At 45.0% G+C, this 27,546-nt stretch overlaps 2 protein-coding genes across 3 annotated transcripts in view; one reads left to right on the forward strand and one right to left on the reverse strand.

Moving 5' to 3' along the window:
* The window catches only part of LOC129214351 (store-operated calcium entry regulator STIMATE-like), a 36,791-nt gene extending 34,830 nt beyond the window's left edge, over positions 1-1,961 (forward strand). For both annotated transcript variants that reach the window (XM_054845880.1, XM_054845888.1), the window contains one exon: positions 1,237-1,961. In XM_054845880.1, the coding sequence (XP_054701855.1) occupies positions 1,237-1,350 (114 nt within the window). In that variant the 3' untranslated portion in view covers positions 1,351-1,961. The remainder of the gene's footprint in view (positions 1-1,236) is intronic.
* Positions 1,962-4,066: 2,105 nt separating this feature from the next.
* ITIH5 (inter-alpha-trypsin inhibitor heavy chain 5) overlaps positions 4,067-27,546 on the reverse strand; it is a 54,090-nt gene continuing 30,610 nt past the window's right edge. The window contains exons 8-14 of the mRNA XM_054808011.1: positions 18,635-18,806; positions 15,771-16,080; positions 12,507-13,060; positions 12,077-12,127; positions 10,883-10,999; positions 8,061-8,438; positions 4,067-6,740 (exon numbers count right to left, since the gene is read on the reverse strand). Coding sequence (XP_054663986.1) covers positions 6,442-6,740; positions 8,061-8,438; positions 10,883-10,999; positions 12,077-12,127; positions 12,507-13,060; positions 15,771-16,080; positions 18,635-18,806 — 1,881 coding nt within the window. The 3' untranslated portion in view covers positions 4,067-6,441. The remainder of the gene's footprint in view (positions 6,741-8,060; positions 8,439-10,882; positions 11,000-12,076; positions 12,128-12,506; positions 13,061-15,770; positions 16,081-18,634; positions 18,807-27,546) is intronic.

Consider the following 27,546-nt stretch of genomic DNA (forward strand, 5'->3'; position numbering starts at 1 on the left):
TGTTGGCAAGGCTCATCTAGGGAAGTAAAACTGGAGGCCCTTGACTGTGCTGTTAAGGCTTGTGCCCTTCTGTAGAGTTGGGTGCTGAGGTGCCAAGGACCTGGCCAGGCTTCTGATGTGGATGACTTGTGTTTACCAGAACTACCGTGATTCAACTGAGCTCCTGAGTACTGCTGGGCATGACACAAGCTGTAGCACAAGGGTTAACAGCACTTCAGCTGTGCTTAAAGGTAGCTATTGTGAGGGCTAATGACAGTAGGGCTTCTCTTGCCCAAAGCTGGGGTTTGGGGGTAAGAAGAAGAGGTAGGACAGGGTTGAGCAAACAATCTGTCAAGCCATGAATATCACCCATGCAAACTGCTCATACAGCCTGTTGGCTCGCATTGGGTTTCAGCTCTTCTGCAGTCAGTGCAGCCATAGCCTGAGTAAAACCTGGCCTTTTTCCTCTTCCAGATGATGTGGCTGGAGGATGCCCCACATGTGGCTCTGTCTGCATCGTGCAAACGCTCCGGGCCAGTGACGGCCAGTGACAGCCAGTTAGCTCAAAACAGCCTGTTGGTAGCTTCAAGTCTGAAGTTAGCTACTGAGAGCGTAGGTGTTCCTGGAGGCAATGGGCAGCCTTTTGATCATGCAGCTGTGGGCTTTCTTAACCTGGAGAGGTACCGGTGAGAGGTGTCAGTGCTCTGTTTTGGCTCCCACAATTCAGTCTGAGCCAGGAGCTGCTGTGCCAGGTAGAAATAAGATGCTACCAGGCTAGGACACCATTCCTGAGCTTGCTGGCCATGGCTGAAGCTAACTGTAGCTCTGCTTGTTCTCCTGGCTGAGCTTTGGAGATAGCAAGTAGCTGCGGGGGGGGGGGGGGAGCTGGGAGAAGGTCTGCATTTGGTACAGCTGTTTACAAAATATGTGGCCTAGTTTTTGTACATCTCCACTGAGACTGCAGCCTGGCCTGAACATGCATGTCTGTGTGAGTCCTGTCTCACAGTGAATGGAGCTGGTAGCTGCCTGTTTTCTCAGTGGGAGGGGGGTGTTGGGACACCAGATCATCACAGTATCTGTACCCAGATCTGTCTGGCTGTCATTGGAGAGATGGTCAAGGTGATCTTGAGACCTTTCCCATCTGCCAGAGAGGATTAGATCTTGTAGCAGACCCCTCTAGGGGTGCTTGATCCCTTCAGCAAACAGTATCAAGAAGAGGTGACAACTTTCACTTCATCTGTTCTTCTTTCTTTCTAGGCATTACTCTCTCCAGACATGGAATCTGATCAGTCTGAAAGTGACCAGGATATTTCAGGACTCCGGGGAATGAACCAGAAGATGAAGCAGCCCAGCTATCAAGTGGTCATCTGACAACACTGAGCCAAGGGAGGCGGAGGAAGGGAAGCAACACTGTGATCTTTGAGCTGGCCGAGCAAGGGCAGGGTGGGCAATGCCAGTTGATCCCTATGGATCTGCAGAGATCCTTTTGCCTGCCTCATCTAGACCTGTCCTTCTGCAGTTGTCTCTCTGGGATGGTGTCTGTGCATCCTGTACAGGCTTGAGCAGTATCTGCTTTACCTGTCTGACCCTAACCTGTACACACGCAGGCACGTTGAGGTTAGGGGTGTGGATATGTACTTCCCCTGGCTGGCCAGCTGGGTGTAACTTTTTGTCAGGGCTAAAGGCTGAAATCAAAAGATTGTCTGCTTTTTTACAGAAAAAAAAAATCTGTACTACCTGAAATGTGACACTTTTATATTCACAATAATTAAAATAATTGGTTTGTTATATATATATATAAATGTCTTGAAGTGGGAAGATTGTTTCAGTGGATCTGATGTTTTTTACTGTTTTATAAGGAATGTAATAAATATTTGACCTAAAACTGCTTCATAATTGAAATTCTTCCACATGCTTAATGTTTTGCAAGACCCTAATGCTGTACAGGGGAGGAAGGGGATCTGTTGAAATCTTTCCTGCCCAGTTCCTCACATGGCAGGTTGCCTTTCTGTAGTAGGGCTATCCTAATAAACCTACAGAAGAAAAGTTGAGCCACGGTGCTCAGTTTCTGTAGAGGGGTTGCATAAGCCACTTCAATGCAAGGACAGGAACGGTTTTGGACATTGATTGCAGTTGCCACCTTACAAGTGAGTGTTTACTGGGAGCTAGAAGTTGACTACTTTTCTTTTGCCTCACTTCAAATAAACATATAAAATCTCTGCAGGACCTGACTGAAAAACTAGATCTGATGAGTTAACTGAAGTCCCATTAACCACCCCTGATCTGGGTGTAAAGGAACGGCCTCAGCTAGGAGTGCTGCAGGAGAAGACCCCTGGGTCATCCCAGATCTGGCTCCAAATGTGAGGTGCAGGGCTTTCCCCTTGCCCTTTTGCTAATATACAGTATTCATCTATAAACACACAAAAATGCAAAACACTTTGCAACTCTCCTGGGGAGAGAGAGCATGGAGCAGCTGCATAATGTGTTCCCAGCCTGGGTGCAGATGCACAGCTGTGATGAGACCCATACGGTGTCCAAATGGTGGATAGTCCTCAGAGCAGAGCCTGATCCAGGATCCACTGAACTGATATACCCGGCTGCACCATAGACAGGCTTTGCTTATTGCAAGATGGTCCCTGGAAGTATTTGGCAGGAATTATCTTTTATTTTCCCAGGAAAATGCTCCTTCAGTGGAAAATAAAGGATTTGGATTTTCTAACTTGGATGGGTTTTGCTTTTAAAAGCTGAGAGTGTGTGAAGTTTTTGGGGCTTTTTTTGGTTAACTTCAAAGTAGTTTAGAAGCATTAGATGCAAATCAAAGACTCGCGTGCCCCTTAGTGAACTAGATGTGCTTGGCTACACTTGCAGCTGCGCAGCCTTATACTGTATTTCTGGAAATTAAGTGTCTCTCTGTTTCTTCTTTACTTAATGAGGGGTGAAAATCCTACTTGTGCTGGCACATCAAGTGGCTTTTAGAACACATGGCATACAGCTCTCAATAGATCATTTATATTGCTCAGTGAAATCAGTTTCACAATGCAACTTTTGCTTGTCTGGCAGACTTCTGTGCTGCTAAGGAGTAACTCCTGTGCTGTTCAAGGTCTTGACTGAAAATAGATTAAAACAGCTGCCCTATTAGAAACTTATTCCCTATTTTGAGGTGTACTGGTGTTTTGGGATTTATTCTTGCTATTGGGCTGCACAGTGCAGTGCTGCAGTATGTGAAGAGTGCAGGTTCAGCCACAGCAAAGTCCTTGTCCTACAATGGAGGGTGATTGATGTGGTCTTCATCTTAGCTCTTAGTTGAGGCTGGCTGAGAAGGCTCGCAACAGGCAATAGCAGAGCAACTATGATGTGGAGGAAGGTTGCTCCTCTCCAGCACTGTGTAGCTCGTGCTGTTTCAGCAACCCTAAATTCAGGAGTCCAGTTCCCTTGTCTGAAACGATGGTGTGCCATTGGGCTCCAAAGTGATTGCTCAGCCCTCATTCCTGAGCTAGCTGAGCAGCCTGCAATCTTTAACTGTATCTCAGCAAAAACAAAGTGCTCTGTGACAGTCTTGGAGATGAGAACAAATGTGTGCCTGTATGTGTGGTTGTCATAGTGCACTTCTGGGAGCTCTCTGTGGTATGGCAGAGGACTGTGAGGACCAAGCCTGGATGCATTCTCCTTCTGAGAGAGGGAAGTGTTGTGATGCCCCCTTTATCGATGGGGAGAGATGCAGTTTACGGTCTGTGACCTGCCTTTGCTCTTGGGGCAGCAGGAGCACAAACTCTGGTTTCCCATGTCTTATGCTACTGTATTTAAGGGCTGGATCAGTGTGGTTAAATTCTCAGTTCAGCATGGGAGTAGACCCCTAGGGTTTGTTCACATAACACACTTCTTGCTTCCTACCAAGTGTATAGAGGGTGAAGAACATCATTGACCTTTAATTTTCTGCTAAAATTACTGTGGTTCCCAACCTATTGTCATCTCGTGAGTGGTTCTCTCAGCCATCTGGTAATATGAGCTTGTCTAGCAGCATAAAACATATATAACCTTAGCTTCAAAGCTTATTTTATCTTCTCCAAATGAAAGCTTCACTGCAGTGTTCACTGTAAAATATTTATTGTGAAATGTATAACTGGAGCCTTAACGAGAACTTGAGTATATTGCTCCAGGTGCTTCACGTGGCTGGGAAGTTCGACTTGATCATTGTTCTTTTCAGGCCCTGAAAGAAATATGTTTCTTTGGTTGGAGGAGGAGGAAGAGGAGTAATGATGCACCTGAAGCATTAGCAATATGTGTCTGTGTGTGTATATATATACACATATCTATATACAGGAGAGATGAGAGGGGAGCCTAAGCCAACCGCTCCCCTTAGTAATACACTTGAACAGCAAAATGTGGGAGGAGAGTGAAGATTTCAAAGAAACCTCTTTTCAGTAAGGACAGTATGAAGACACCTGCCGAACCCTGGACTATCTAGAAGTTCACTGCCACTATCTGTTTACCCTCTGCTAGTGAAATGAGAGGTTATTTGGGAATGGGCTGGATGATCCTCCTACCATCTGCTTGGGAGGAGAAGTCAACTTCATGGATGCTCTTTGTCACCTTATTCCTGGCCCATAAGCATTAGCATCTTTGGTTATTGCATATTCAGGACTGTGCTGAAGGTCTTGTCTTCAGTTCTCCCTTGCAGGAGAGCTATTTCTCAAGATAGCTGGGGCCAAAGCAGTAGTTTTGTCTTCATGTTTTGTCACAAAATATGAGCCTTGAATTTTGCTCTGACTCTGCTCTCTGTAAGGATCTTCCAGAGTGCAATGAAATCTAGCTCTTTGCTTTTGGCTGTTTCCCTCTTCCCTGCAGCACATGGTGTGAATAAGCAACGGTGCTCGCTACCTGCTCTGGTGCCACAGTGCTAGCAGTGCTAATTAGATGAGCAAGCAACTGGAAAAACATCACCCCCACACACCCTCCCAGCAGCTGGAGCTCCTACAGCAACAATCTGATCTAATTTTTAAATATGCAAAAAATCATTCAAGATTGAACCTATTTCTGTAGGTCTCTGGCAACTTGTTATTTTTTTTGCAACACATGGATATCATTTAACTGCTGGATATGCCTCCACCCCCACCCTCCTTCCTTTCAGTCCTGGAAAGGCAGAGTATACATGAGCTCAATTTGGCTTTGCAATGTAAATGTCTTTGTGGTTGTTGCAGTCCTCTTTGGCCAAGTACTTTACTAAGCAATCTCCCCTGTGGCTGATCTATAGTATTATTCAGCAATGTCTCACTTTAAAATAAACCACAGCCTTGCAGTTTGGGTTTGGAGGTTTCTTTGCAGAGCAGCACCACCTGCAGTGGGGGTGGCTGGCAGACCCTTCTGTAACTTCCTGCTGCCAAATTCCTGCTGTGTACAAATTCCTGCAGTGTAAGGAAGGAGATGGAGCCAGGAGAAATTGGGATGAAACATTTTTGACAATTTGGAGTAAATAAAGACTTCCTCCCTGATTAGAAAAACAGCTAGAAATGTCTAGTCTGCTTTGTAGGGTCGTAAGCTGTCGGAGGTGCTGGTTCATCATCCTTTAAAGAACTTAAATCTCTGCTAAGCAGAAGTGATGCTCTGCTCAAGGAGGTGGTGGGTCTGTTGGAAACTCACAGTGGAACTTTATTTCTCTCTGAGGCAGTCAAAGCTCAAGAAAACACTAAACCTGCAATGTTATTTAAATGAGATGCTTCATGGAATGGGAACCTGCACCACTCCTGCTGCTGCTGAAGACAGCCTGTGCACTGCGACAGCAATAAACCACATGAAGGTTTTCACCACTGTTTTAAGGGTCCGTAGTGGTTCAGGGACATCATGCTTAGTGGCAAATTCAGACCCCATGCCAATAACCAGGAAAGCAATACCCTTTTCTGGACTGTTGATTTAAGGTTTTGATTTCTTTGTTACCTCTTTGATGCTAATGGGTCACTGCAGATGAATTATCCACCCACCTCTCCTCTCTCTCTCTCCTTTCCCCAGAGACCATGGGTGGAGCGGGTACTCCAAATCACTTCCTTGCAAAGCACCCAAGGTTGTCTCTCTAGATAGGCACGCTGCTGATCTGTGCCTCTCACCGGGTGACTCACCAGCCCCTGGGGGTATTGCACAGAACCCTGCAAGGGTTTATTTTAAGGCCAGCAGCTCTCTGCACTGTTAGTTACAAGTGCTGGCCTGTTTATCCCTCCCTTCCCACTGGGAGAGCACTAATCGCGCCTTTAACCATGTCCGCAACCCAACCCCCCAACCTCCTTGTCTTCAGGAATTTGATGAACAATGGTCATCTAGCATGAAAGAGAGACAGCTGATTTCCAAGGGCAAAAAGCCTTGGTTTCTTTGGCACCAAAAAGTAAAGAAATATTCATAAGTTGCCTAGCTCTAGAGGCTTCAGAAGGGAACCGCTGTCACACATGCTGCTGCAACGCATTGCTATGATTGGTCTTAAAGGTTGTTAAGCATCCCAAAGCTGGTCCCTGTGTCAAAAGGATGAGAAGCCAAATAGTCTTTATAGCTCCCATCGATCAGTTTATCCGCATTATTTTTGGCAAACCAGCAGTCCACTTCCTGCTGGCCATTGTAGATCCTCCTCTGCTTCCACACAACAGGAACGAGCCGCCCCTTCACTTTCAGGGTATTTGTAGGGTTTGGCTTTAATGCTTCCGTTTGGTTCTGACCAACTTGCTGATGACTTGTGTTTAAAGATTCCTGAAGAAGTTTAACTTCATGGTTCAAGAACTGACCTGCAAGGCAAGATAAAATGGAGTCCATGACTGGCTGTTTTGTGCCTGTTTATAAATTGTTGGTTCGGGTTTTTTAATAGGCTGTGTTTTGAGGATTCTTAGTGTAAGGGATTGTAAAGTGCTTCTCTGCAATAGCAGGATGAAGCTAGGTCCTGTGATTCTTTTCTAAATCTCACAAACATAGAGGTAAAGATTAGAATAAAACCCTATTTCTTTTTTTCACTTGTCAAGATACATTGCCTGAGCTAAAGAGCTTTCTGAGCTGCCAATAGTAAGTTCCCTTCTGTGGGCCAAGGTTACTAAAGGATAATAATGCATACAATGCCCGTCAGCAAGCACAAAGAAGATCTAGGCGTGAAGCTTCATGTTCTCTTCCCTTGCCTTGGGAGCAAGCTCTTTTGGGCCAAACCTAAGTGTGGATTTAGAGGTTTGTGCATGTGAGTGGCCTGAATCCAAAGCTCTACTCCTGAGGGATCATCTCCTGCCTAACTTGGGGGTGCCCGAAAATGACGGAAACTATGGCTTCTGTCTTAGAGTTCTGCACCTCTACATGGCCATAAACATCACTACTTCTCGTTGGCTGAAAGAACCCAATCATCTAGTCATTCTCTGAGCCTACCTAAAGCCTAGTTGCCCTCGAAATGTGGGGATGGCTCTTCTTTCACTTCATGTTTGAAAGAAAGGGGCCACAAAACATACCAATGTTTCTTGATGTCAACGAGGCTCAGGTGTAAACAGCTCAGTCTTGTGAAAACAGACCCTCTGAACATGTGCAGGTGCGGTACTTGAAGGTTAACCCAATGATCACTGGCAATGTGCTAGCTCTGTGACTAGAGCTCTCTTTCAGAATCTGCAAGACCTCAGTTGACTGTCTTCCCTGCCTAGAGTCAGACCCTGCTTTGCTATGTTCCTGAGAGCACATTAGCAGCTGGGCTATTCTGAATTAGGATGACTGTTAGAGAATCTCTTACTGGTGTCTTATTCAGGGTTCTTGTGCAATATTTGGTTTCTGTCTCTGTACTGGGAGCATCAAGCATGTGTATGCTAATGACAACTGTATTAAACAATCATAAAAAATGTGAAAAACAGGCACAGCCACATAGCTAGGATAGTGGGAGATAGCTCACGCAGAAAAAGATGGGAGAGGAGTTGAGGATACTAGCAATAGAGAAGTCATTTGAGAATGGATGTAAAAGTCTCACCTGGGAACTTAATCTCCACCTGCCTTGTTCATTATCTCCTGTCTCTGTCCTTTAAAACTGTTTGGAAGGATCATTTTTGTCTGGTTTAAAGCTCTGAACCTGAGAACCTGTTACCTACCCAGTAGCCCATGGGAGTCAGAAGAGAGGCCTTTACTGTTGGAGATGTAGAACCCCAGGTGATTCCTCTGATATGGGGCTGGCTTCTTGTAATGGTGGATGAGGATGACAAAGCTGATTGTGTCTCGTATCGTCACAGTGATGTTGGAATTGGCAGAGATGGACACCTCGAGGCTGCTGCTTCGCACAACGGCACTCCGATCACAGGACAGAAGAAGTCTTTCCCCATCATCCAGGATGACTCTTTTGGGTGTGATCTCTAGGTAAGATCTCTCTGGCTTATTGCTGAGGATAGTGATGGTGCTGAAGTAAGTCCGATGCTTCTTGTGGCCGTTGGGTGGTGCAGGAGCTCCAATTAGTTTCCCATTCACAGTTACACCTTGCAGAAAGATAGTCAGTAAATGAAAGCTGGAATCAAGAACAGGTCTATTGTCTCAAATATAAATAAGCCTCACAACTGAGGACATGCAGATTCACCACCTCATGCTCAATTATTTCACCTACCAATATTCAAAGCATTATGACTAGTCTGTTATAAATTGATTACCTTATACACAGCACCTAAATTTACCCAAGCTCAGAAATACTGGCCTTCCCTGGATACAGGTGCCCCCAGCCCCATCAGTCCTAACACTGTGTACACAGTGCTACAGGATAGGATCAGCTGCTCCTCAGCACAGCCACTTCCTAAGGTCCATCCAACCTAGACCTACCTATCATCAAGACAATGATGTGCAGCAGTTTTGAGCCAAAGACAAATATTTATCTTCCTGACTGCTACAGCCTGACCAGCCATGGAATGATTTACTTAGACCACCTATCTGTTGATGCGTAATTCAAACCTGGGCAAACATACCAAATCTTGGAGGACTAAGAAAAGCTGCTGGCAAGCCTGCTTTTCCTCATATCACCAACTGGCATAGAGACTGAACTTCTAGGAAGAGGACCTAGGTGTATCTGAATGCTGCTGTCTCAGAGGTTCTCAGGGTAGTAGACAGCTGCAGTTTGATGTCCCTCTCTACCTGACTCCTAAGAAGACAACTAGCCTAGGAAGCTGCAGACTAAGGGTTACTATCTTGTCCAACGCACTAAAGACTGAGCAGGACCTGTAGAGGGACTAGCGCGACCTGCAACAGTCTGCTAAACATACTCAGGTGGCAGTGTAAGAAATTCAGTTTCTCTTTGTGCTGCTGTAGAAGAGGACCCTTAACCCTGCACTCTCATTGGGTTATTTTCAGCTTCACCAGTGCTGCTCTTCCAGTTTTCCTCAGTTTTTCCCCAAAAGAACCACTTTTGAGTAGTCTAAGGTGCAGATCCCACTGAGTCAAGTAAAGCCTAGATGTCCACATTAAGATTCCAAATCATTTTAATGATTTTTGTGACTTTTGTCCATAAGACAGTGTCTCACTTCCCACAGGTCTCTGAACAGCTACTAGACAGTAACAATAAAGCAGGAGGCTTGTGGCTAACCCATGCTAGACCCAAGTCATCTACACTGAGATGAAATATCTCCATATCCCATCATTGCTGAGGGAATCTCTCATTTCTGTCTTCATAAACTCAACTTACTATTGCTACAGAGTCTGTTTTCCTCAAGCTCATTCCACACTTGAGCCACAGAATCACTCAAGTGGTAGCACAAACACAGTCTGTGAAAGAAGTTTAAGAGAAACATTGCCAGGAGCTGAATCTCATTCACTAATGCAGGCATGAACACAGAAATATGGAGGCTAGACCATTGCCACACAGAACAGAATTCTTATAACTTTATTGTGAGGTTGTTTATCTTCTTTGTAAAACAAGTCTGTGCATTGTGTCTGGTTTTGACACCCCTTCCTCCCACCATTTCCCTTCTCAGGACATAATCTGCTTATTAGCTGGCCTGTTTAGAATTCCAGATAGGATCAGAGCACAATTTGGGCCCCTGGGGATCAGATGGGCTTGGGCAAAGCAGATCCTGAATCATGTGGGTTTTCTCAAGTCTGTCATGACTCTGTAACCAGTTTGGTAGTCTCTTCACTGAAACAGCCTCCGTGCTTGGTTAGCCTGTTTGGATACTTCACTCTGTCCTGAAGCAAAAAGCACTGTAAGTAAAGAGTGAAATTCCAATAACAGAGCAATTTTGGTGAGTCCAAATCTTTTATTTGCATGTTGTGACTTTGTGACTAGAGAGCTGATGAAGCTGCGTGCTCCAGGAAATGCACTGCCTCTGCACCAGAAAGCTGAATCCCCTGTGCAGTGTCTCGGCATGGAGGTGGCTGCATGGCTCAGGCAAACACAACTTGCAGTATGCAAAAAGCCTGTGGCTGTTCTTTCAGCTGTGGCTGTTGTAGCACTGGTCAAGTGCAACCCCCAGACCATACTGGGTCTAATCATCAGGATCTGAGCTCTCCAATCTAACTGGACTGAAGGGGTGCAGTGTGGTCCTCAAGCACTCAGGCGGGTCTCTTAGCTGTTCACATGTGATTGCTTCTCCCCTGATTCCAGTCAATGAAGACCTGAACTAGGAAAAGTTTTGGATACACATAAAGGCCATTTCTCTCTATGGTTAGGTCTAATCTGTTGACAAACATTTCCGTAGATGAATTGTGTATGTAACAGTGGCCAGGCCTCCTCCTTGCTCAGGCTTGCTGTGAGTTTACCCAGATTAGAGATGGAAAACTGGTATGCACCAATTTTCCATTGCTCGGCCAGAAAAGGAACTTTTTCTAATTTTCTGCCGCTTTCTTGCCTATGAAGCACCTTGGTTCTGTCTTACTGCTAGACAGCTGGCCTTGCACTTCAGTTTTCCTCCACAAGTAACTGCTTTGCTTGGCTGCTCACCAGATTCCTTATGATCAGAGACCAGTCGGAGAATGTCCCCTGGTTCTCCGTCAATATTGAAGCAGACAGACAACTTGCTGGAGGGAAAATCAATGACAAAGTGAGGGTCTCCATCCGCTGAAAAGACATGGAAAAAGAGACAAATGTGAGACACTTACACAAAACTGCAGCCCAAGAATGTAACAAAACTGCTTTTCAAAGTGTGTTTGTCCCTGTTTTTTCTAAGACCTCACAGTTTGTTGTTTTTAGAGGGTCGGATGGAGTTTGTCAGGAAATGCCAAGTTTTGCTTTGTTTTTCACAATTATTTTGTTTTGTTTTTCCCACAGAAGAGGGTGGGTTTTCAATGAAAACTCAAAACCCAAACCAGTCCAGGTGAAAATCAGGATATTCTCCTCCTGGAATATAATTTCAGTGACTTATGGGAGTTGTCATGCAGGTGTTTTACACTCCTTCATACTCTGTTGGCAGGCCACATCCTCCACAGCACCAAAAAAATGTATCTTCTAACCAAGGGCTGCTGCATGGGCACACCTCACACTGAATCTTCCTGGCCCTCAGTATCAGATTAGAGCAGTCAACAACAGCAGATATTAAACAATCCCATGATCTTAATTTTTCAACAATCTCTGACCTATTATCAACTACCAGATAGGTGTCACTAATAATAAGACAAGCCAAACCCCTGGTTTTTAAGGTAAATTTGACCTTATCCAGTGAAATTCAAGTATAAATTCTTGATCTGGGCCTACTCTTCAGTGTTTTATGTATGAAGAGGATGTTAATTAAAGGTGTGGAACCAACAAGAAAACAGTAAAACGCTATAGAATTTTCTTTTTTTTTTCTTCAACAACATTCTTTATGTTTAAGCAACATTACTTTATAAAATGTTTTTTGACTCATTCTAGTACAGAGAGAACGTGCTTCCTATTCTTCCCTAATCTACAGAAGTCTCAAACATGAGGATCAAGTGTTGTAGATCATCTGCCTTGCTACGTCTCCTCACACTTCTTCTCATTACTGATCCTCTCTGTATTTTGGTTTTGTTTTCATTTTCCTCCCTACTCTGCAGGTCTAGTAAATACGATTTTGGCTGATCCATCGGGATGGTTATACCACAGTGGCATGCAACTGAGGTTTCCATAAATCAACCACTATTATTTTGGATTATTAAAGGCATGAAAATAGGCACTGACCTGAAGTTTTGGAGATTTTAATTCTTTGTTTATCTTGCTGTCTGCTTATACCTAGAAGTGGGGAAGGAAGGCTGTTACAATTATTTACTGAGCATCAGAAAGACACATTGTATAATAATGTTCCCAAAATATTATTCAGCGAGATTATGGGACATATTGCTGCAGCTGCTTTAAGCTTCATTTATAATACCAACTTTTCTTCAATGGTTTCTACAGAGCAGTAAGTGCTTCAAGGGAGTGAGTCAGGTGCCTAAAAAGTTTGCTTACAGTCACTCAGCCCACAATTCGAAAAATCAACATGAAAATCTCAGCTTTCTGTTTACCACCCCTTGGTTCATTGGCTAGATCATCGCTTTTGCCAAAGTCAGCCATGAGACATTACCTATATGAAAAGATTTCTTACCAGCATGTGGTTATTTTTCTCTCGTACCTGGTGGTGCCTTGTGTCCCTGCAAGCTCTGCAACTTTTCACCGATGCCATCAGTAGAAGGACTGATAAACTCCTCCTGAGGAGGTTCTGAATGGAGCCCAGCCTCTCTCATCTTCAGAACAGTGAAGGGAGTAACAAAATTGTAAGTCAGGGCCATTGACTTGGCTTTCTCCATCAAATAGTCTTTTTCCTGATTGTCATCACTCTTCAACCGGGACTTAAGCAATTCCTTGATGGTAAGGTAACTCCATGCCCTCTCAATGTAATTTTTATCACCTTTGCCATCTTCCAGGCCGGGGACACCTCTGATGTCATTCCTGCTTGGAAAGTCAATAGCCACATCTGTTTTGAGGAGGATGTATTTCTTAGAGTTGCTAGCGGTCACCTCCACGTGGAGGCTATCTGAGGTGCGATTGATGAGTTTGCCAGCTATTATAATTTCAGAGCCGTTGAAGTAGTTAGGGAAGAAGTTCTGGGTGACTTGCTCCACGTTGTCTTCAGGGTAATCAATACGGATGTCAGAGAGAAGGGGTGTTCCTATTTCATCATAGAACCTGAAACAAAGATACATTTCTCACCATTGGTACCGTTCATCCAAGTGTATGCACACACTCTTGCACTTATACATGGCCTAGGATACAGTCAAGCTACCTAATAGGGCTCCTAAGACATTCAGGAGCAGTTAGAACTACAAGGCCCCAAATTTAACTACTGCATCTGCTGTAACCGGGCCCAGAGAGGTGGAGGAGTTTCCACCCTAAGAGATTTTCAAAACTTGAGTGGACAAGTCCCTGAGAAACCTCACCTAAACTTGGAGTTAGCTCTTCTCTAAGCAGAAGGCTGGATTACATGACCTCCAGAGGTGTCTTTCAACCAGAATTATTCTCTGCCTCATTTTAGTTTTCAGTGTTTCTTAGGCATCTAAACAGAGTCTCTTAGGTATTTTCAGAAGCATCCCAGCACCGTCTGGCAGTCACCTCCCTTTCATTATGATTCAAGAGCTCTGCAAGGAGATAGCTGTGATCACTTAAGTTTGCTTAAGAGGGTCTGTCCATCAAATGTAAAATCTTGGCTTCTCAGGCTCACAGAAAGCACTCTAGTTATTTCAAAATGTGCTTTGAAGAGCTGCTGTTACCTACAGTTTTCTAGTGGTATTATGCATGGTATTCCAGAGCCAGAAACTGTAAGACCCCCCAAGACTGCTAGGCCCCCCCCAAAGCTGGAGATTATCTGAACCAAAGCTTCTTTATCACTGGAAGAGCCCTAGATAAAACAGTTTGGGATGGTCAGTGTGGGACAGGCAGGAACATGGTTTTCTGAGGGTCAGAGGAGAAAGAAAATCAAGAAAGAATCTGACATGTCCACATTTATGGGGACATTTCCAAGGAATGGAGGAATCCTAACTATTAAATATAGGAGGACCCGCAGACAAAAAGTCACTGCTACCTTATTGCTGACTTTCTGTTGGAGCAAGCAATGACTTCTGTGGAACCAGAGAGTTTAACCCTATAATGCTTTATTAACGTGACCTACTTCTGAGAATACTTTGCACTGGACAGACCAGAAAGCCTTTACAAGGGGTCAAGGCCTAAGTTTACAGCACTGTGTTTTCCCTGAAGCAATGTGCTTTTGATGCATTTTCCCAAGCTGCTCCAAGAATGCCATACTTCCCATTTAAATGCCAGACTCCTCATCTCTTGGCAAGTCATTTGAGTCTAATTTGGTAAATAAACAAAGAACTGGCCTCAGCCCTTTTTTAGTTCAGGCTGCATTTATTTTTCACATCTGCTTAAACAGATTGTCTGGAAGCTAGAGTCACGCTTTCTGTTTGATTCTCTCTCCAAGGAAACCCAAAGCCTGAATTGGTTGGCTTCATTTTAAAGTCTTTCTGAGCACTCAGTGTCTTTGATGCAGAGACCCCGATGCATTTTAAAACAGGAGTGAATTAAACCTGAGAACTTTCTGTGAAATAACTCCTAGGGTATAACAAATAGTGGAGTGAGGGATACAACCTGTCTTATAGTACAATGTAAGGAAGTATCTATGTAAAAATACAACATACTGACCACAAAAATCAGAAATTACATTGGCACCCATGTAGATTTTCCCTCCACAAGTGATTTTAATTGGCCTCCAGCAAGTGATTGTACCTTTCCATATAAATTTGGCACCAGATGCCAAAAGGTTTGCCATCACTGAGCTTGATAAACAGTGAGTGTTTACCAGATAGAGGTGTTTGAACAAGTACTTTCAGTGCTGGATTCCTGCGGCCCAATCAATCAACACATCCTTCATTTGCCAGGGAATGCCACTTGCTATCCAAAATGCATGTTCTGAGAAGGAAATGACATTGGCAGAGTGGCAGATGGATCTACAAAATCCAGTTTAAAAGGAAGACACACATAACCACCACAGAAAGAAAAGCTCTGGTGGAAGGTGCATTGCCTCATTGTGCCAGATGAATTAGACACTAGCTAGGTGAGAGTCTCTCCTCAACGATTGTCTCTTTTTGGTTTCTGAGGTTCAAAACACCAACTTTTTGGGAGCCAAAGCCAAATGTTTTTGCCTGGAAGTACTGACACACTACCTGATATTTTAGACAGAGCTGTGGTTCAGATATATTTTTGCTGTTCCTCACTAAGGTCTTCCCTTGGACTACAGCTCCCTGATCACAGAAGAGGAACATAATCCCTGGTCCTACCGAATGATGAGGATTATAGGAAATTTGTTAGGCATTTGGGTCACAATGAAGCGACTATGTGATCATCCCAGGAATGACCTTTGTGTATTTTTCAAAATGTAATATTTTGGAGTTTGGGCATAAGGTTATATTTTTCAAAAAATAAAGAAATAGTTTCATGCCCCAAATTGGGATCTTCATTCCCAAGACCCTCCATGCTGTTTATGTTGTCAATTTGAAGTGAGCAATGCATCCTTTTCTCCCTCTGTCCACCTGCAGAGAGGTGGCACTTTTGCCTCCGACCTCTCCAGGTTTACATGCCCAGAAAAACAATCTGAATTAGGGAAACAAACAACTTGTTCTGAGGGGATGGAAAGCTCCAGTACAGCTCAGGGGTCTGCTAGGAAGGAGACAATTTCTGGGTAGGCATCCTCAGTATCTGAGCGTACTCTGCCCCTCTTAACCAGAGTTGAGCCGCAGAGAAACTTCCATCTCTTGTGATGTCTCCACAGAGGATTTTCCTTCCCAAAACCCTTGCCCAGAGGACATGATGCAGATATAAGCACAGAAGAAGCAGAACTAACCCTTTGAGGTGGCTGGCTGCATCCTCATCCTCCTGGAAATGCCTTGTCATGCCACAGTTCTCCAGTGCCATCCTCTCCAGCAACTTGTGGTCCACATCATTGCCAATGCCGATTGTGAAGAGGCAGAATTTATCACGGATGGCATCCTTGGTGTTGCTGAGGATTTTGGACGACTGTGTTTCCCCAACAGTGGGCCTCCCGTCCGTGAGGAAGATGATCAGAGAGACGGTCCTGGCATCAATGTCATTCTGAGCAATATAATCATTTAGCAGCTTTGCACCAGTCTGGAGAGCACCATTAATATTAGTCCCTGAAAAGGTACCAAAATGATTAGCTCATTTCTCCTTCTAAGAGTAGTACAAATAATTTCCCTAAGCTCCTTTTAGTATCATGTCAGCATCTCTGTTCATTATGATGTTCCTTTTCTCTACATGAGGTTGCAGTAGCCCTTTAACTCAATTCAGCTCTGTTACTCAGTGCCAGTTTGGAATAGGTGTTTATAGTCTTATGAATTGAGTTATGAATTGCATTTTACTATGTGAAATTGCTGTATCCTTGAATGTCTCAATATACAATAGTCAGCCGTAGTAGGCAGAGTCACAGCACATACTGCTGTCCTGCCACTACATAAAAAAACAGTTAAACTTAATTAGGGAATCTCCCAGATGGTATCTGAACTGGGAAAACAAGTTCTGCTCATTTTGTCCGAAGGGCACAAGATTTGAAGAGAGGAAATAAAGCCTTCAAATGGGAAAACAAGTGGTTGGGTTTATTCTTCAAACCCCAGCGGCTACCAAAGTTTAAAGGGAAGAGAAATGGCTTTATTAGCTGAGGAGCGTGTTTTCACAAAACAACTGGCTCGTGAAGAATGGAGCTGCCTGAGGTGGGGACAGAGGGACAAAACAGAAAATAAATGAGGGAACAGATGTACTTTAGAACAATAGCCATGAAAAAGATTCAAACCTACTGTTCAGAAAAAAGAAAGAAAGCAGAAAAATGAGTACAGATATCTCCTTGCTCCATATATTTTGTGCTAGTCAAAACAAAGAGGGATTGGTTGTGGAACCTTTGTAAGATCAGTGAACCAGGGTTAAAAACAGCTCTCAGAAAAAAGCAGGTGAAACATGTTAAGAGCCATACACAACAGACTCCTCCCAGTGGTCCAGAAGGGGAGATCTAGGGAGGTTATCAGCAAGGATGTGCTAGCAGGTCTGAATGCGCATCATATACCTAGAAACTCAGTGTGCACAGCTCTAGTGACTTCAGCAAGACAAGAAACAGGAAAGAGGCTAAGACTTCTGAAGAATCCTCAAAATCCAGACTGCGTTCAAGAAAAATGATTTTGAACCAAAACTCTGCACCTAAATATCCTAGTACTCTCTCAGTCTCCATCCAGATGCAAAATTTCAGAAACATTTTTTTCCCCAGAAACAAAAGAAAACTATCCTATATGGCAGACAGCGTCATTTCAAACCTAGCCACATCAGAGCTTCCAAGCACTGAAAACTGCCTTTTGCCACATGCACAAATATTTAGCAGCAATATTTTGTTCCCATTTCTTTGGTGTGTGACTATGACACAGCAGTGTAAGCACAGCACACTCTTCGTGTGCGTGATCTATAAGCCTGAGCACATTCACGTTCACTGGAAGATACTCAAGCAATAGCACCTTTATAGGGAAAAGCCAAAACTAAAGCACTGCTGGCCTGTAGTGGAGAATCACTGCCCCTTCCTGTTGAACCTGAGTTAATAATTTCCTTTTACATTTGTTCTCTGGCAAGTTCATGGGCAAACTCAGCTGGTTCCTGCACAGCTCTTTTGGCACTTCAGGAGTAAAAAGCTTTGTACTCTGAGTTTAGTCCCACTATTGGTAATTGTTTAACTGGGCAGGTCTCTTGACCACTTCCTCAACTCTTCCTCTCACAATACAAACAATACGGCAAACCATCCTGTTTGCCATGGTTTTCCATCAGAGAGTTTCCTTTGCTAGGAGTGGTCACTGCTCGGGGGCAACCATGGGAAGGCCCTGTCTGACCTTCAACCAGCTGTGACTGCTTGCATGGGGAAGGATTTCCATAGGTCATTTTGCAGGTCTCTGCTTACCTGGGGGGGGTGCTTAGCTAGGATGGGCACTGCTGCCAAAGTATGTTTCATTACAAACCTCACTGTTTTTTTTTTATACTAGTGTCCATAGCCTCATAGGAGACCACTGAATCAAATTCAGAATCATGCCTGCACTCTGCCACTGTTCTGAGGTCTCCTCCTCTCGCCTCTTCACTTCTGGCAACGAGGCACAAGCAAAAAAGGACAAGAAATTCTTAAATGCCATTCTGACTGCTTCTTGGTAGAGGCAAGAAGACAACAGTAATAGGTGAGAAACCAGCTCTAGCAGAAGGCAATCCTACAGCCCACACTAGGTACTCCATTTGTGGAGCTTCCAGCCCAGACAAACCTATGTGCCTGAAAGCTTTTACATAGGCTTTCCGAAACTGCACAAGTACTGACCCTGTGTGTCCTTCACCAGGATATAGTATTTTTTCCTGTGTCCTCAAGAAATAATCTGGGGAACTTTCCCACTCTGAGGGTCTCACCAGATAAATGGGAGAATGGGCCCAGCTTGGCTTTAATAAGTGTATCAGGTCATATGACTAGATCTGGGGACACCTCCTCATCATGTACACTGAATAAACGGCGCATGGCCTTCTGTCACATACCCTAAGTGAAGGTAAGGAAGCCCCCCCCCCGCCCTTGTCCCACAACCCAGTGTTTATTGCTACATGCTACAGGGCTACATTCACCACTCTCCATTCTGGCACAGTTAATTGGATAGCAAAATCAAGCCCATTCATATCTCTGGATCGTACCTCCAGTAGGCGACATGTTGTGAATGTACTTTTTGGCATCTCTTATGTTATTTGGAGTGACTGGCACCAGCTGGTCCTGCTGCCAGACCTTTATTCGGTTGGAAAAGCCAATGATATTGAAGTGGTCTTCAGGCCTTAGGTCCTGGAGAATTGTGAAGAGAGCTTCTTTGGTCTAGAAAGAGAAAATAAAAGAGACCAGTAGGCACAACCGTCACTGCTTTAGTGGGCAAGAATTTAATTCTTAAGATTTTTTTTGACTCATTTTTAAAAAGGCAAAAAAGGAAGACCTGGGGAACTACAGGCCAGTCAGTCTCACCTCTGTGCCCGGCAAGATCATGGAGCAGATCCTCGTGGAAACTATGCTTAGGCACATGGAAAATAAGGAGGTGATTGGTGATGGCCAACAAGGTTTCACTAAGGGCATATTGTGCCTGACAAATTCAGTGGCCTTCTACAGCGGAGTTACAGCATTGGTGGATAAGGGAGGAGTAACTGATGTCATCTACCTGGACTTGCGCAAAGCATTTGACACTGTCCCACGACAGCCTTGTCTCTAAATTGGAGAGACATGGATTTGACAGATGGACCACTCAGTGGATAAGGAACTGGCTGGATGGTCACACTCAAAGAGTTGCGGTCAATGGCTTGATGTCCAAGTGGAGAACAGCGGCAAGTGGCATTCCTCAGGGGTCGGTACTGGGACCGGCACTGTTCAACATCTTTGTCGGCGACACAGACAGTGGGATCGAGTGCCCCCTCAGCAAGTTTGCCAATGACACCAAGCTGTGTGGTATGGTCGATGCACTGGAGAGAAGGGATGCCATCCAGAGGGACCTTGAAAGGCTTGAGAGGTGGGCCCATGTGAACTTCATGAAGTTAGACTGGATATTAGGAAAAATTTCTTCACCAAAAGGGTTATCAAGCATTGGAACAGGTTGCCCAGGGAAGTGGTTGAGTCACCATCCCTGAAGGTAGTTAAAAGATGTGTACATGTGGCGCTTAGGGACATGGTTCAATAGTGGTCTTGGCAGTGCTAGGTTAATGGTTGGACTTGATGATCTTAAAGGTCTTTTCCAAACTACACAATTCTATGATTCTATCATTCTAAGTTCAACAAGGCCAAGTGCAAGGTCCTACACATGGGTTGGGGCAATCCCAAGCACAACTATAGACTGGGTGGAGAATGGATTGAGAGCAGCCCTCAGGAGAAGGACTTGAGGGTGTTGGTGGATGAGAAGCTCAACATGAGCCAGCAATGTGTGCTTGCAGCCCAGAAAGCCAACCACGTCCTGGGCTGCATCAAAAAAAGAGTGACCAGCAGGTCAAGGGAGAGGATTCTCCCCCTCTACTCTGCTCTCCCCACCTGGAGTACTGCGTCCAGCTCTGGGGCCCACAACATAAGAAGGACATGGAGCTGTTGGAGTGAGTTCAGAGGAGGGTCACAAAGATGATTAGAGGGCTGGAGCACCTCTTCTGTGAAGACAGGCTGAGAGAGTTGGGGTTGTTCAGCCTGGAGAAGAGAAGGCTGCAGGGAGAACTTATAGCACCTTCCAGTACCTAAAGGGGCGTACAGGAAAGCTGGAGAGGGACTGTTTACAAGGGCATGGAGTGATAGGAGTAGGGGGTAATGGGTTTAAGCTGAAGGAGGGTCGATTTAGATTAGATATTAGGAAAAAATTCTTCACTATGAGGATGGCGAGGCACTGGAACAAGGTGCCCAGAGAAGCTGTGGATGCCCCTGGATCCCTGGAAGTGTTGAAGGGCAGGCTGGATGGGGCTCTGGGAAACCTGAGCTAGTGGAGAATGTCCCTGCCCCTGTCACAGAGGTTGGAACTAGATAGTCTTTAAGGTCTCTTCCAACCCAAACCATTCTATAATTCTGTTCACTGATCTTATAGATATTTGTTCACTGCCAGTTTGCCTCATGAAGAAAATTGGGATGTCCTTTCCTGTCTCAAGGCCTGATCTCTGTGGTACCAGGTGTAAATATAAGACGAAAGAACAACTCTTGCTCAAAAGATCTTGCAAAGGTGTGAGACATGCCTGGGTCTAAGCTTAAAAATCATAGAATCATAGAATAGTTTGGGTTGCATGACAACTAGGATAAAAGCTCCCAGTGACTGGAAGAACCATGCCCTCAACTAAGAGTTACTGAATAACATTGACGAATACCAAAAAGCTTGTGGAGTTCTAAAGTCCTCTAAACTTGCAGTAAGCTGTAAGTGGCATATGGTTAAAAAGGTTACTTATAAATTGAAATACCTCTAAATATGTCAAGGATGCACATGCTCTGTTCATAATTAGGATACTGGTTGGTATATACATACTGCAATGAGTAATTCCAGCAATTAACAAATGTTTAAGCTAATATATTCAAAGGAATAAGATATAAAAAGGATCCCTGACTAGTCATTGCAGATTCTACTTGCTAGTCAGTTTTGTCCCAGGCATGTTGTTTTTCCAGCAATATGCCAACATTATATTGCTCTGCTGCTCGTCATCATATGTAAATATAGGCAACCAGAGTGAGGAAAGCTGGTATCAAGACAAGCTCATAGCGAGAGAGGTTAAGGCTCCTGAGTGATGGGCAAGACAGACCACTGAGGATAAGCCAACCGGAAGAGTGCAGATGTGTCCAGTACTCCCCAGTGTGACCAATTTTGATTTAGCAGCCATGCAGCTGTGGTCACATGGCAACAAACTTCAGCTTAGTAAGCCCAGCTGAGAGAAGATGCCCAAAAGCAGCCTCTGTCCATGCAAACATACCATATATTGGGGTGCAAAACACATGAGAGGAATACAAGGCAATATCTGTAAGCAGAGGGATCAGCAGCTTCTCAGCTCTGACCCTTCTTGGCCACCATTAAGACTTTCAAATTCCAAGGAAAGCTATGCAGGAAATAATACGGTGGACTCATCAGCATTTAACGGTTTCCCTCATGCCTATCAGGGAAACATGTGAAGGGCTTATCCAGAAAAAATACAAAAGGTAATCAGCAGTGCTGGAAACCACATCTTTCTAAGGCCTGATGTTGCTATGTAAAGACAGTCTGGAAAGGAGCTCAAAGGACTGATCAAGCTGTGTCATCAATATCCCTCTGGATTCTGCACTGAAGCTGATGATGTAATGATGCAACTGCAAACAAATTACCCACCGCAGTGGAATCTCTAATCCTCCCAGCTGGTGACTTGGCTTCCAGTCCATCTGAAGCTAAGGGGAATATTTCCCATAGCTTCAGTTATTCTGGAGCCAAGTCTGGAGTCCCTCCATGCCTGTTTCTGTCCTCAGTATAAACCATTGTCGTCTGCAGGGATCGCAGGATTCATCCTTCCATTTGCTTAGCTGGAACATTGCTCCACGTCTCACCACCATGCATTTCATGGATATTCCACAGATAAGAATACTAAGCCTGGTGGAAGAGTCTCTTTCAAAGAGAAGGGGAGAACCCCACTAGGTTTACATAATGATATGCACCAAATAAACCTTTGAGAAGATGAATGTCTGCCCCAAACATGAGGGCTGCCTCCCCAGTCTAACAGTCCATAGAGAACTCGCTAAGATGAGCTAAATAGGTGTTTGAAAAAGAAGGGAGGGTTTTATGCTCTCTCATCTCGTCTTTTACAATAGCCTCTGTACTGTAAAAATGCATCAGATAATACATGATATCACCCTTCAGAGGGACATTCAAACATTCACAGTCCCATTTTACAGAAGTGAAAACCAAGGCACAGACTACTTGATGTCAAGGCCACAGATGGAGAGCTTGCCAAAACTTGGAGTTTCCAGCTCTGGATCCAAAAGGCCAAACTATCTCTCATGCATGCATAGAAGGGCAAAGTAACAATCACGCAGTGGAGAGAAGGAGTCTTGGATTTATTTCATGATAACAAGAGTGGCCCATGAATTCGTCCCTCAACATATGGGATCAAAGTAAGCAGAAAGTGAAAAATGGAGGAACTTCTATCCTATGTGATCGTGATTAGAACTCTGTGCCAACCTCTGCTGAAGGAAATTTTGGGCAGGATGTTAAAGCAAAAAACAACGAGATCACAACAGCTCCCCATGTGCAACAACCCTCCTCCACTCTCCCCCAGAGTAGGCAAGCGAGAGAAGCAGAGGCGCCTAGAAGCAATGATTTGGAGGGATACTCCCCAGGTCTCAACCATATTACAGCTCTGATTATAATTAACATCACTTGACCTTTCCCATTGCAAACCCCCTCTTTTCTTTTTTTTTTTTTGCAATTCTGTCAAATTGCATTTTCTCAGAGGGATTTATTGGGCCCAAACAGCTCTGTTGTTTCTGGGAACAGGGCAAAAGGAAAAATAATCTTGCTTTGGCCTTCTTGCAGAGAGAATGCATCTCACCTCCAGTGTGGTCAGAAATTCCTTTTGACATTCTTGCCTGTGAGGAAAAGAGAGGGGGAAAAAGGAGGGGAAAAAAGGAAAACATCACAGAGCAGTAGTGCAGTTTGTGTGTATGCAGCATCCAAGCTAGAATTGCAGAGCGGTCAGGAGGGAACTGAGGCAGACTTTCCTAGAAAACACAGCACTTCCCCAACCCTCGTACAGGGGCCAAATGTGGGGATGGGATCATATTTCTCTCCCCTCCTTTCATTCTCTCTTTCTTTTCTGCTCTTATTTTTGTCACAGTTAAGTCATTTACATGGAGTTTGAGTCAGTTTTTCCTAGGAAAAATTTCTGTCATATTTTAATGCAGATGCACAGACAGCCTGGATTCTGGGATCTCTATCATGTGCTTGTCTCTGCAATTTAAAAAAATATATCAAAAACAAAACTTTGAATTTGTGTAATACATACATACAAACATATGTATAAGTGTGTGCATGTGCACATGGTTTTGCTCCAAAGCAAACAGAATGAAGGAGGCCATATGGTTCATTCTCCTCTAGCTTTTACCTCATCCCCAGTAAAAATGAAGGGTGGGATTCAGCTTTCCTAACTCGATCATCAGAAAGCTGGGCATTGCATCTAATCCCTCTCTAGGCAGGGAAAGACACCTCTGGAGAGTAATGCATCCCATCTGTTTTGGATAGGTTTTAGGATGGGCTGAGTCATTGTCTGGAAGTGCCTGTCTCCCAGCATCGCCTCCAAGAGGCTGAGTAGCTCAACTATAGAGACGGCGGGACTCACCTCAAGGCCAAATCCTGCCCAGTCCTGAGCACTATAGTGCTTACTGGTGCCAAAGGGAGCTGAACTGGCTCTCCACCTCTCCCAGAGTGAGTTGAATTGCCTGGCTCATCCTGTGCATTTCCATTTCTCCTCCCAGCTCATAAGGACCTCCAGGTTTGTACTAAAGACTGCAGTCCTCATGGGGTGGCAACACACAATTTGCTACCAATATCTCTCACCCATAAATGGGCTGTGAGAGAGACGTGACTTCCCTCCAGAGGGCTGGATATGATTCAGGAGCTGGCAGGCAAAAGCAACTTTAAATAAGGAGAATATCTTGGTAAAAGTGCACTGCTTGAAATCCTTAAGTACGCAGCTATGACTTGAGCGCTCTTCGTGCCCAACCCTCTCCTCCAGTCTCCACCAGCCCCCAGGCAAGGATTTGCAAAGCTCTTCGTGCAGAGAGTGCCTGGCAGCGGCTTCAGTCAGGACACAGCAGCAGGTTTCTCGTTCTGGCCTTGTAAGGCCACAGCTGGAACTTCTCCTGGCTCCGAGGATCCAAGGGCTGAGGCTGCCGTGGGATTCCCAAGCTGCTCCACTGCCGATGGGGTCTTTGCACTTCCAGTCCTGCCTGGCCCCAGTGAGTCATTGCACTGAAACTCGTGCCAAAGGCACTCTCTTGCGAGGCAGAAAATTAACCGTTTCTTCTCTGGTAAGGGCCAGATCATTCCTATATGGCTGTGCATACGACACTGTTTCATTTTGGGGATACGCTCGGCACAGATCTAGCCCACTCGCACTGAGGAAGTCCAGTTTAAGGGTCCAGCGCCCTTGTGCCAGGTGCTGTAAGGTGACACATTTCTCCCAGTGTGTTTGCCTGGGTAGATGCATTTTTGTGTGGAAGATGGAGCAAGGATTAAAGGAGAGGATGTCAGGAAGTAGCAATACAGAACAGCTGAAAAAAAATATCCATATTTGCCAGTTGGGAATGGTTTGATGCTATCAGAGACAAGTTTTAAATGAGGATTTAAAACAGGATAACTTGGTGGGGGAAGATTCCTCTGTTTCCCCCAAATTAGCACAGATGAAATTGAGCTGAGAGGTGGAGACTGAATTGCCACTCCAGTACATTTGAGGCAAGAAGCTGTGCTGGTGAATGAGCTGTCAGCAGAGCTGGAACCTAGGGCTTGAAACAACCACCTCCAGGGCTACAAAAATATCACTCCCCAAATCTGGAGCAGAAGAGTTATGGTCTACAGTTGGGGACAGGTGGGACGACCATGGCTGCCAGGGAGTGATCACAGGGGTTTTTTGTGCTTCAGAAATTATGAGAAGCTGAAGACAGGCTCACACTCTTTAAATGACCAATGTGCAGATAGTGTCTTCTCAGGCCTACAAGGTCAGAAACAAGCCATCTCCCAGTCACCACTCTGGTCTTCATTGTCACCTCCACACCAATACCTAGACATGCAACGCCACTGCTGCTTTTCTGGTTCTTGCTTGCTAAGGGCCCTGCATCATGGCCAAGATGATTCGGGGCTGTACAACCCCCAGCAACAGCAGGAAGAGGAGAACTCCCTCAGCTACACTCCAGTTCAGCTGTGACTTCTCACCTTTGTACCTGGCCCTTGAGGCTAGCTCTGAGAAACCTCGCTGTTTAAACACTGGTGGAGCAAAGCATGGGGAGACACATTCCATGGGAGAGAGCCTTCAACCCTTTCTTGGGTCAAAGAGCTGCCTCAGAGACATCTGGGATGATGTCAGACCATCTGGGCACCTTTTAGGAGGAATCTGAGTCCTGGTGACATTTCTGTCACAGTCTCTTGTTTGTTTGAGGAGCAGGGTGAGGGCGAAGCCTGGCTACACTGAAAGCTACGCAGTTCAAAGGGAGACAATGTGTGGTTGTTCGATGCCATGTCATTGCCATACATTGGCCCTGCTATGAAGCAAGGGGGGAATTCAAGCACCTCATTATAATGCATGTCCCAAGCCCACGTATTCACACTTTCCATTGCCTAGGAGCACTTGTAAGTGCTTCATCCTAGGCTCACATCCTCTGTGCTAGCTTCACACCAGCCCATTAAAAAAAAAAAAAATCAAAAGACTTTCAGTTCATGCTGAATCCAATTCTGTATGGATAAAGGGTCTCTGCAGCACTGTAGTGTAACTCAGCCCCTCTTGGAAACGACTTCCAGATGCAGAGGGAGCTCTCCCAGCACCCACCCTGCCAGTGCCTCTGAGCTCACTTGGCAATCCTCGGCTGCACGCTGCACGCCCAAACACAGCTGGCCTCTGCCCGCACAGCTGGGCAGTGAGACATTGACAGCAGTGACACAGCCCCTTTCCAGCTTCAGCCCCCACTGCAGGGACTTGAGATCAGCCAGTCTAAAGAGGATGGCTATCGGAGAGCAAAGCATTTACAACCAAAGCCTTTGGAAAGCAGTACGCATCAGCTGGAAGCGCTGCAGAGGGACAGTCTGCAGATAAAAGACATGGGACCATCTGCAACCATATACTGAAGGATGCCACAACTAGAAGACAAAATTTCAATAGCCTTTACTTTGTCCTTTCAGATCCCCTGTGAGAATCCATACTGGACAAGAAAGGAGCTAAGGCACAAGATGTAAGCTCAAAGGGAATTAGGAACCCACGGCTCTGTCCAGTAACTTGTCTGAGCGTGCAACAGTGCAGAGAAGGGCTCAAAAACCATATTTCCTACAGTGAGAAGGAGAAAAGTACAAGTAAATATGTTGTTTGGCAAAGCACTGCAAGGAAACACAGGGAAAAGAACAACAGAAGAGCTCTCCCTTTCCCTTCAACATCCTTTATGCTTCAATTCATACCTTTCCCTTTCCAAACACACACAGGCAGCTGACGAAAAGCCACAGAGATGGCTTTCCAAAGCTACAACAGCAGTATCTGGTCAATTCTGCCTACAGTCTGTCAGAGGGATTAATGCTGTCAGTTCAGGAATGGTTGGCATCAGTTGCACCTGAAATGGTGCTTGTTGAGGTCAGACAAGGTACTGCCATAGACTTGGTTTGGGATCCAGTAGCCAAGGGAAAGGCGGTGTGAGCACCACTGCCATTTACAGGGAGGAGCTGAGGTACAGAGAGAGCAAAGGTTGGGGCAGTGCCATGCCTGCTGAGGTTTGAAGCCACTTCTTGTAAGTTTTATTTTCCTCTACGGTCCCATTTCCTTTCTGCCCACATAACGCAGGTGAGGTGCCAGTTGTCAGCAACAGGGACTTTTGTACCAAAATTGGGGTTTAACCCAGAAGTGTATCCTTGGATTTTTTTTGTCTTCCTCCATCCCCCTCTTGGAGAAGACAATCTGCCCTTTCTTCCTCTGCAGGGAGCGTCATGCAGTTCAGGAACTGCAGCTCACCCTCTCCCTGTCAATGTATCTTTGTGCTTTCTTTCTGGCAAACACTGATCACATAACTGAGGAAAACTCCTTCACAATTCTGGACAACAAGCATTTTGTTTTACACTGATGGTGGCCAGTGATGAGAGGGAGTGCGGTTGTACAGCTATGGATAATAAGGGTCTGTCTCCAGTCCATGGTCCAGTCTCTCTTCCTATGGATCCCTTGCTAATAACATTGTTGACTCCCTGTATGGCCTTAGAAAAAGTTGCTTTGTAATCTCCCTGTCTGCAAAAGAAATTCTCCATCATTTAGATCAAATGTTTCTACTGCCTTTTCTCAAAAAGATTTTCCATTTAACATTGAGTAAATCACTTTTAGCTCCATTTTCATCCAGGGCATTTAAGTACTGG

The sequence above is a fragment of the Grus americana genome, chromosome 1 (genome assembly GCF_028858705.1).
Source record: "Grus americana isolate bGruAme1 chromosome 1, bGruAme1.mat, whole genome shotgun sequence".
NCBI classification, from domain to species: Eukaryota; Metazoa; Chordata; class Aves; order Gruiformes; family Gruidae; genus Grus; species Grus americana.